At 50.7% G+C, this 9,441-nt stretch overlaps 4 protein-coding genes across 4 annotated transcripts; 3 read left to right on the forward strand and 1 right to left on the reverse strand.

Moving 5' to 3' along the window:
- Positions 1–147: 147 nt before the first annotated feature.
- MYCFIDRAFT_80709 (uncharacterized protein) lies at positions 148–1,653 on the forward strand (the record flags this gene model as incomplete). The annotated part of the gene is made up of 2 exons (XM_007932490.1): positions 148–1,106; positions 1,161–1,653. 2 exons carry the CDS (start codon positions 148–150, stop codon positions 1,651–1,653), a joined length of 1,452 nt encoding a protein of 483 aa, XP_007930681.1.
- A 1,696-nt stretch (positions 1,654–3,349) lies between these two features.
- Positions 3,350–6,411, forward strand: MYCFIDRAFT_157113 (nitrogen permease reactivator protein NPR1; the record flags this gene model as incomplete). Its single annotated transcript, XM_007932491.1, has 4 exons — positions 3,350–3,565; positions 3,699–4,247; positions 4,299–5,052; positions 5,112–6,411. 4 exons carry the CDS (start codon positions 3,350–3,352, stop codon positions 5,729–5,731), a joined length of 2,139 nt encoding a protein of 712 aa, XP_007930682.1. The 3' UTR covers positions 5,732–6,411.
- MYCFIDRAFT_208928 (uncharacterized protein) lies at positions 5,530–6,076 on the reverse strand (the record flags this gene model as incomplete). Its single annotated transcript, XM_007932493.1, has 2 exons — positions 5,530–5,940; positions 5,980–6,076. The coding sequence occupies 2 exons, from the start codon at positions 6,074–6,076 to the stop codon at positions 5,750–5,752; spliced, it is 288 nt and encodes a 95-aa protein (XP_007930684.1). The 3' UTR covers positions 5,530–5,749.
- On the forward strand, positions 5,530–6,411 carry MYCFIDRAFT_212348 (uncharacterized protein). The gene is given in 2 exon segments (XM_007932492.1): positions 5,530–6,224; positions 6,244–6,411. 2 exon segments carry the CDS (start codon positions 6,159–6,161, stop codon positions 6,391–6,393), a joined length of 216 nt encoding a protein of 71 aa, XP_007930683.1. The 5' UTR covers positions 5,530–6,158; the 3' UTR covers positions 6,394–6,411.
- Positions 6,412–9,441: the final 3,030 nt, after the last annotated feature.

Here is a 9,441-nt window from a genome sequence, read left to right on the forward strand (position 1 = left end):
AACGATGAGATTCCTCCACCATCACGCGCTGACAGCAATCCCACCACTCCTTCATCCTCAGAGGAGCCCGCACATCCACACAGACGCTTAGCAAGGGCGCTTTCAAATGACTTCCGAAAGAAGGATCCCGTCGACCGCAAGAAACAAATGCAAAGGAACTTTCGACTGATCTCGACCTTGGCCTTCACCGCGCTCGTGACGGGCACGTGGGAAGTCCTGCTATCAGCCAGCTCCATGTCCCTCATCAATGGAGGCACTGCGGGGTTGTTCTGGTCTATGATCTGGTGCTACACCGGACAGCTCTTCATCGTCCTCTCTCTGGCTGAAATGAGCTCCATGGTTCCTGTGGCTGGCGGTCCTTATCAGTGGGTCGCAGAATTCGCCAGCGCCAAATATCGCCGGCTACTGTCCTACTGTGCCGGAACATTGTGCTCCGTCGGATGGCAGGCAAGGTTCACAGCCATGTGTTACATGTCAGCAAGAGTCATCCTGACTCTTTGCTGGGTCACCGATCCTAACTTCGAATCCAAGCAGTGGCAACGGAGTCTTCTAACAATCGGGGTCGCCATCTCTGTATCTTCATTCAACGCCTTCGCCGCTGGCCATCTGTCTCTTGCCGAGGGTCTCTTCGCCATTTGTCATGTCTATGCTTTCATACCGATCATCATCATCCTTTGGACTCTGGCAAACAAGACAACGGCATCCGAGGTCTTTACTCAATTCACCGACAATGGCGGAGGGTGGCCATCGCTCGCAACATCTGTACTGGTAGGACAACTTCCTGCAATGTTCATCGTCTCAGGCAGCGAGGCTGTGGTCCACATTGCTGACGAGGTCGAAGAGCCGGAGTCAATCTTGCCGCGCTGCATTTTTTGGAGCTTCTTAGGGAACATGCCACCGGCCTTGATGTTGCTGATGGCATACTTGTTCAGCATGGGCGACCTTCGACTTGGCATCGATGTCAAACATCCTTTCTTCATCGTCTTCAAGGGCGCTACCGATTCGGAAGAAGCTACACTCGGCTTCACCATCCTGGTTCTTTCGATGCTGATCATGAACTCGGTCAGCACAATGGTGGCCACGTCGAGACACCTGTTGGCATTTGGGTAGGCCATGATGTGCCGCTTGAAGTATGAAAGGTCTTGCTAAGCGTTCTGCAGTCGGGATCAAGCACTGTTTTTTTCACCCTGGATCAGCAAAGTCGACCCAAGGCTCAAAGTACCGCTGAATGCCATCTACCTGACCGTCCTCTTCACGATCGTCGTCTCTTTCGTCACTATCACTGCATCAGCTGCATTCAGCACAATCATTGGCCTGGCGACATCGGCATTAATGTCGAGCTACCTCCTGTCGATTGGTAGCCTCACGCTGAAGCGCCTTCGTGGCGAACAGCTGCCGAATGCATCGTGGTCGTTGGGAAAAGCTGGACTTAGCATCAACTGTCTGGCTTTAGTTTACGCTGCTTGGGCGTTGTTCTGGTCCTTCTGGCCCGAATACTACCACGTCGACAGAGCCAACTTCAATTACAATAGCGTGCTATTCCTGGCATGGATCGCGTTTACGTTGGTTTTGTTTGTTTTGAGGCAGCGAAGGATGCAGCTGCGTCCAACAATGGAAATTTTCCCGAGATGGACGCCGAGATCCACGAGGTAGGGTTTCTTTGGGATACCTATATACGAGATTCAATGGCTTTTGCATACGGCACTGAAAGATTAGGGCGCCGCTTTCTGGTTTGGGATTTTGTGATGTCGGATGTTTTGAGTTGAGTTCGCTGGATGATGTGAGAGATGTCATATATTTGTTCATGGACCAAGCGGGTGATGGCAGCATGGCCAGATCGTGACTGTCTACGTTTTCCCAGGATGGATGGTATATTGCATTGTGAAAGGTAGCATCCTTTACACAAGCTTGGACGCCACATCTGGTAGCCAAGGACATACATACTTGATATTGCTAAGCCATGCCGGAGCTACTGTACGACCGAAAGTACAGTAAAACGATCGGTTGACCTCGGTATATGGAGCATCCGGCTTGGAAGGAAGCGAAAGGTTCGGCTTACCGAGGGAGGGTTGGAAAATTTCAACAAGGCTGTGGCTACCGGAAGTCTCACAGTCTCAGCAACCAGATTGTGGCTCTTGTTCCAATCACAGATCCGAGAGTTTATTTTGGGACACATTCCTCGAATGAAGGTTCGCTGGTTGTAAGACACATGTTCTGCCGGGAAGTGGAGCAGAAACATGTGAAAGGCAAAGGCAGGGCAGAATGGCAAGGGACGGACAGAAGCGCAGCGGTCCCGTTCGTTAGAACAAGCATTTTCTGTGGCACTCGTCTCCTCATCCCTGCAGGCGGCGTTGTGTTCTGAAAGGCAACGCGTATGGTGTGGCTTGGGCGAGCGAGGATATAGTGCGTGCGGAAGAAATTCTCTCTCTGGCGACGGCGACGGTTCCAGGCTGCTGCCGTGCCCTCCCTACCGCAGGCCATTACGAGCAAGCAGGCAGAGTTTTCGTGGTCTTTGCAACGCGAGATGAGGTGCAGTTCTACGGCAGCGGGTGCTTATCGGGAGTATTCTACCAGATCGCCGTTGACGGGAAGCAGCAGACAAAGGACAATCCTCTGCGACGTTCGGAGGTATGCCAAACGTTCTGTTCACGGATTGCCGCTTGTAGCGATCCCTGAACAAAGATAAATCCGAGAATGTACCGGGGTGGATTTCTTCAGCAGCTGTGCTTGGCTGACGGCGTGGGGGCACATGCGGAATACTGGAGCGTGGCTTAGGTAAGACCGCAGACACTGACGATGCCCCATTTCTTGCTGTCCGATGAGTATGAGCCTGAGCCTGAGCCTGAGCCTGCCAGCCACTCCCGTTATCGACACTACCACTACTAACCTGAATGCTGGGAGCTGTCATCGTCGTCGTCATCGCGTAGTCCGATTCGGCGTGGAGCTCTATCAAGCTTTGTATGAGCAGCCAGCGAGACAGTCATTCTTCCTCCATCCTCCGCCCGCGCCCGCGCCCGCGCCCGCGCCCGCGCCCGCACACGCACACCTCGCGCTCTCTCTGCATAGCGACAGCCCACCTTACCTTCACCTCCACCACACGCACACCTCGCACTTCAACTTCGCCCTGTACAGACCTTCCACGCGCGAGTCCGCAGGCCAACCGCCGCGCTGGTGGGAGGCCTTTCCTTTCCCATTGTCGGTCTGCGCGATTGCCTGACTCGCCATACGCACTGCGCCGGAGCCAGCGGATCTCCACGGCAGCGCGCACTTGAGCCTGCCTGCAATCATAATCTGTCTCGCGTCACCGGCTTCCGATCAGGCACGCAACATATCTCTGCCTGGCGTGGACATGGATAAGATCAAGCAAGTCTTCATCCCGGCCGAGCAGGGGACCAGGGACAATGACATCGCCCAGCGCCACGATGCTCATCAGAAGGAAGAGTTGGCAGCACTACGCAGTCAACTGGCCAACCAGTCGCAGCTGCAACAAGCCAGAGCCGCTCATCACCAGTTTGAAAGGATATCTCTGCCCGGTTCACAGCCTGCTTCCAGAGTGAGTGCGAACGTCTTCCTCTTCACCTACATGTATCTTACTCCTACCGCCTGTGATGACCGGGCTCTCGCAATGGAATCCCGTCAGATGGATTGCTGACAAAGTTCGCCGTGCACAGGTACCAAGTGGCTCGGCCACCCCCCAGAGAAGATACCTGCACGCGGGCAGCGTCGACCATACCCCGAGAACCTCACCACCTTCCTCCGCCGTCCATTCGCCACCACTGACCCCCGCTGCCACTCAATCTCGAGATGGCGGCAACAAGCTGCAGCCGCCGACTAGTGCTTCGGCAGTGCGGCCGCCGCACGATATTATGACGCCGCAGCGGTCAGCATCGCCAGCTCGGAACGACACAGCCGGTCCCGTATCTAGTCATCCTAAGCAACAGCCTGCGCACTCCCTAGGACCGGCTGGAGATTCACAGCCTCCTTCGAAAGACGTATCTCCTACCGCTGGCACTCCTGCCAGCACAGCACCTGGAACTCCTCGACCCTTCACACCCACTTCAGATGCCAGCAAGGCGACGGGCAAGCGACAGTCGCAGCAGGTCGCGACCTCAGACCCCTATTCAAAATACAGATTCGGCGATAGAGATCCAGCACAGGGTTATGCCAATTCTGGACAAGGCCCTCCTCTACCTGGCATGCCCACCCTGCCCACATCGGGTTCAGGTACTGACATCATCAAGGCAAAAGTCCCGCAAGACGAGAAGCGTGCGAGCTTCTTTAGCGCTTCGCAAGACGAGAAGCGCTCCAGCTTCTTCGGCGGCCGGAAAGATCACAACGACAGCTCTTTGACGGTCGATGACAAGGGCCACCACCATTCCAGCTCCAAATCAAACCTCAAGCGCTTCTTCAAGGGTTTCGGCAGCGACCACAAGCACAAGAAAGAGGAGAAGGATTTATCATCACGGTCAAATGGTGGCTCATCAGGCACTAGGACACCTACGCACACCAATACTGGCGATCAGCCTAGTGTGCCATTCGCTGACGATCATGGCCTGCAGTCAAAGTATGGCAAGTTTGGAAAGATGCTTGGTTCCGGCGCCGGTGGCTCCGTGCGACTTATGAAGCGCAGCGGAGATGGCACAGTGTTCGCAGTCAAGCAGTTCCGAGATCGACACGCCTATGAGAGCGAACGGGAGTACAATAAGAAGGTCACCGCCGAGTTCTGCATTGGCTCGACGCTCCACCACGGAAATGTCATCGAAACGATCGACATCGTACATGAGAAGGGAAAGTGGTACGAGGTAATGGAGTATGCGCCATACGACCTGTTTGCGACGGTCATGGCCGGCAAGATGGGTCGTGAAGAGATCACTTGCGCGACGTTGCAGATTCTGAGTGGTGTGCTATACCTTCACAGCATGGGTCTGGCTCACCGCGATCTGAAGCTCGACAACGTCGTCATCAGTGAGCATGGCATTATGAAACTCATCGACTTTGGCAGCGCGGTTGTCTTCCGATATCCATTCGAGAGCGAGATTGTGCTAGCATCAGGTAAGTGATCGACATATCCGCCGATCGTCGAAAGTTGTACTGACATGTGATGATAACAGGCGTTGTTGGCTCAGACCCCTACTTGGCACCCGAGGTGTATGACCAGGCACGATATGATCCGCGACCGGCCGACATCTGGTCGATAGCCATCATATTCTGCTGTATGACGTTGCGCAGATTCCCGTGGAAGGCCCCTAGGATTTCCGACAACTCGTACCGCCTGTTCATCTCACCTCCAGACCCAGATCAAGACAAGCTGCTCGACTCGCATCGCCGTTCTACCGCTGCCAAGTCAACGACCGCACCACCGTCACGGAATCCTAGCGGCGACGATACGAACCCTGAGCACAAATCTCATCACCACCACCACCATCATCACCATCACAATGGTGGCAATCAATCTGCCAGTGAACCGGCAAGCAGGACAACGACCGCCTCGAATACGGATTCTCAGCCTACCATTAAGGGCCCCGTGAGACTTCTCAGGTTGCTGCCACGTGAGACGAGACACATCATTGGTAGCATGCTTGAGCTGGATCCTAACAAGCGTGCTACGATGGACGACATCTTGGCCGACCCGTGGGTCCAGAATGCTCTGGTGTGTAGACAGCAAGAGGATGGAGAGATTGTCAAAGCGCCAAACCACACGCACACGCTACAGCCTAGTAATGCTTCCTAGTGTCGATGCACATATCCATCAGATACATACGACCCAATTCTGACTGCAAGCTGCCAACGCCATCCACCTTGAAAAATGAAGCGATTTCATGACAAGGATTTTTGAGTCCCGATTCTGCGAGGAAGCAAGTAGACCTCTTTCCGCATCTCTTCGGCTGATGCTGATGCAATTGATCTGGACGACATTCGATGCCTGAATATATTCCGCAGCTCGCCGATTGATTAATCGGATTTTTTTAAGTGAGCAACCGAACATGTTCCTGAAACATCTCGCATTTGATGCAACGGTGATTTGTAAATCGGTTTGCCGACCGATTTTGCACGCAATACAAGCAAGCGATGACATGAATTCCAAACCCTAGAACCCAGTAATGAAACATTGAAATGGCTGCTGCAGCGCTTCAGTATTTGCTGCTTCCCTCTTGTTCATGTGTGTGATAAGGCTAAGCTCTATTAAGTGGAGCTGGAGCGCGATGAAAGACATGCTTACGGAACAGATTGTTTTTGGGACGAGGGTGGGGGGGGGGGGGGGGGTTCGAGCAAAGATGCGAATTTATAATAAGGGAGCCTCGATTGCTCGCTGCATCGGGTCCGCATGTGATTGTGAGCTGGCCTGGCCTGGCCTCTCTAACGTTGGTTGGCCGCCCATGCCGCAGACTTTGAAACGTGCTCTGCTGGACCCAAAAGATGTTGCGTGTGTCGGAGTTTCGACAATGTCGGACTTCTCGTGCAGACTGCAGAACGAGTGGTCGTCGACTCGTCGCTTGAGCATGGTTGCCCAGTCGGATTACTTACCACTATGTATACATAGCTACTTCATCCTTACAAGCAGGGCAGGTCAGCACTCTCCTCAGAGTCCGTAACTTAAGAGGAGAGAAAATGCGTTGTTTCTCCGTGTTGCTGTTGGAGAGCTTGACACAGAAGAACCCTGAGGATTGCTGTTGGTGGAGGATTCGCAGTTTCGTACCGGTACTGTACTGCTAGTTTCGGGGCAACTTCAGGCGAGGTGAAGCTGTACGTATAGTAAGAATCTGTGATAGACTACTACTGGAATATAAGTGACTGATAGGTAATGGACTGCATCACGAGTCGTGGTACTCTACTCATGATGCCGACCACAAGCCACCATCAGCAGTGTCCAGCAGATTGGAGACTTTCCCAGGTGACAGAATAGGGAATCCTTCCCGATCCCCCCAGACAGCCAGCGGGTGTGACGTCCAGAGCTTGTTCTGCTGTTGAACAAGAGTAGCCGCGAGAATAATATCGCATGTACCGAAGTACACAGCATGAAGAGCATGCTGGCGCACGATAGGGAGGTCTCAATGCTGTCATCGTGCTTCGCATGCCTCAGCACTGGTGTTTCAAGCTCGACTTTCAGAGCTGTTTCGCGTCGTCCTATCCCGGAGGACGTACGTATGCTCGAAGGATGCGCTTTGACGACCCGGTTGTTGTTTTTCGAGTGCCCAGCAGCAATCACGTCAAGACCCAAGGCGGTACGGTGGCGACAAACGGCATGTGAGGCGGCTGATCAGATAGCGTTGATTGTAGCAGACTTTTAGCGTCCCATTCTTTTGGGTTCCTGCGGGACTGTCTCTACTATTCCGGCTAAGAAATGGCCCGATTATTAGGCGTATGATGGGACCTACTAAACTTACGGAAATGCTCGGTTTTGGTGTGTTAGCTCGGTTTGCCTAATTAGGCTATATTGTTGTCGCAATTAGACTAGTATAGCGACTTCTAAGGTATTGTTAGTTGCTATCTACGGCTTCTTCTTCTTCGGCCTCTTAATAGTAGGTAGCATTGTCGCTACTAATCTCTTACGCTTGTTGCTATTATATTTATTAGACGTCCGCCTCTTACCTACTACTTCTCGTATCGCGTTATCGTTATCTAACTAAGGGAAGTCTTCTACTACTTCTAGGTCTTGTTTTAATAGCGAAGCCTCTCTTACTAGCGCTAGTAAAGTAAGGTCTATAAGCTTAGCTATTTCTTCGATAGTATCTAAGTCGAGCGGCTAAGCCGATTATATAGACAAAAGCGACTCGCGCGGCTACCGCGGTAGCCGCGCCTTCGAAGGTAAGGGTCTAAAGGGTAGCGGACTCGGCGTAAGAAGGTCGATTACCTATAACGGTCGATTTAGTAATAAGAGCGTCTCGTTAAGCGGTAGAAGATTAAAGGCTCGAGGTCTATATTTAGTCGCTAGCGGTAGTAGTAGTAGTAGCGGAAGGGTTAGATACCGAGGCAATTACTAGCGAGTTAGAGTAATAGGTTTAGATAGAAGTTGTTATTGTTAAGTCTACTATCGCTATCGGTTACTAGTTAATTAAACCTTAGGCGTACCTTCTCGAAGGAAGTTATCTAGTAAGAAGTTAGCTAGCTAAGTAAGCGTGTCTTTAATACGCCGTAAGAAGCTTCTTATATATTTGTCCTTTAGTATACTATTACGGATAGTCTTATCGTTACGGACCGCATAGAAGTACTATAAGAGGCCTTCTACGCCTTCGTTAAAGTAAGCGCGAAGGTCTCGAAGATAAGGGTCCCTAGTAGTATAGGATTGAGTGTCTTCGAAGCCCTCGAGAAACAAGGTAGTACTATCTCGTTACCGCTAGTATTAACTGATTTCTATGCTATTAAAGCTATAGTAGAAACTAACGTATATCTGTTGTTATTATAGAGTAAGCGGCGTTACAAACAGGTAGTGTCTTAGTATATAGTAGCATAGTAAATATTACTAGAACTAAGGAAGGCAATTGTAGTAAGGCGGCTATCTATTACGATATAATACAAGGCCTTCGTATAGCGGCAATGCCTTAGCCTTATATTCTTCCGTAATAGCGAGTTGTTTCCTAACGAAGTCCTACGCTACTAGAGGGCCTAATTGCTTAAAATATAGCATCTCTTTAACCTTCTAATATTGTATGCGTTTACTAAGTCTATAGCTTTAGAGGTCCGCCTTATATAGTTATCGAGCGTCGATTGTTAGTAACTTAGTTATAGTGCTATATATCGACAACTAGGGGAGATTCTTCTTCCGGTTGTATTTAATAGCATTATAGTATCCTTCTAGTAGCGATATAGTGCGAATTTGCATAAGTACTAGATTGTTTAAACGAGCCTATATAGCCTATTTCTATAACTTGTCCGACGACTAATTCTTTAGTAAATACTAAGTCTCTTCTTGCTTATTAAGGAGCCGCAATTCGGCTTCTATCGTAGTAATAACCTCTTTAACCTCTGCCTTACTCCGAGCCTAATAAATGGCCCTCTTAAACAGTCTCTAGACTATAGGGTACTTAAATTTAGGAAAGTATCGAAGGAAGGTCTCCTTAGCGTACCGCTAGTAGAGATATAGTCGTATTTCCTCGTCCTAGTCGAAGGACAGTCGAATAGCCGCTTGTTCTTATACCGAGTCGTTAGTTATAGCTACCTTCGGCTTCTAGCGAGGGCACTACCGCTTTAGGACTCGGAAAGCAGCTTGCTAAAGCCTCGTACGCTATGTTTATAGCAATATATATACTACTAGTATCTAACTTTCGAATTGATTGCAGATATATACTATAAAGAGATGCTAGCCTATATTAGTAGTCTTATACGTTGCGTCGTAGAGAAATAACTAATCCTAGATTAGTCGCTACTTTGCGGTTCCTATAGCCTAGTTACGTAAGCGGGGTAGTAGTAGTAGTAGTAGTGTACTTACATCTCCTACTAAAT

Source organism: Pseudocercospora fijiensis (assembly GCF_000340215.1).
Source record: "Pseudocercospora fijiensis CIRAD86 unplaced genomic scaffold MYCFIscaffold_9, whole genome shotgun sequence".
In the NCBI taxonomy this organism is placed as follows: domain Eukaryota; kingdom Fungi; phylum Ascomycota; class Dothideomycetes; order Mycosphaerellales; family Mycosphaerellaceae; genus Pseudocercospora; species Pseudocercospora fijiensis.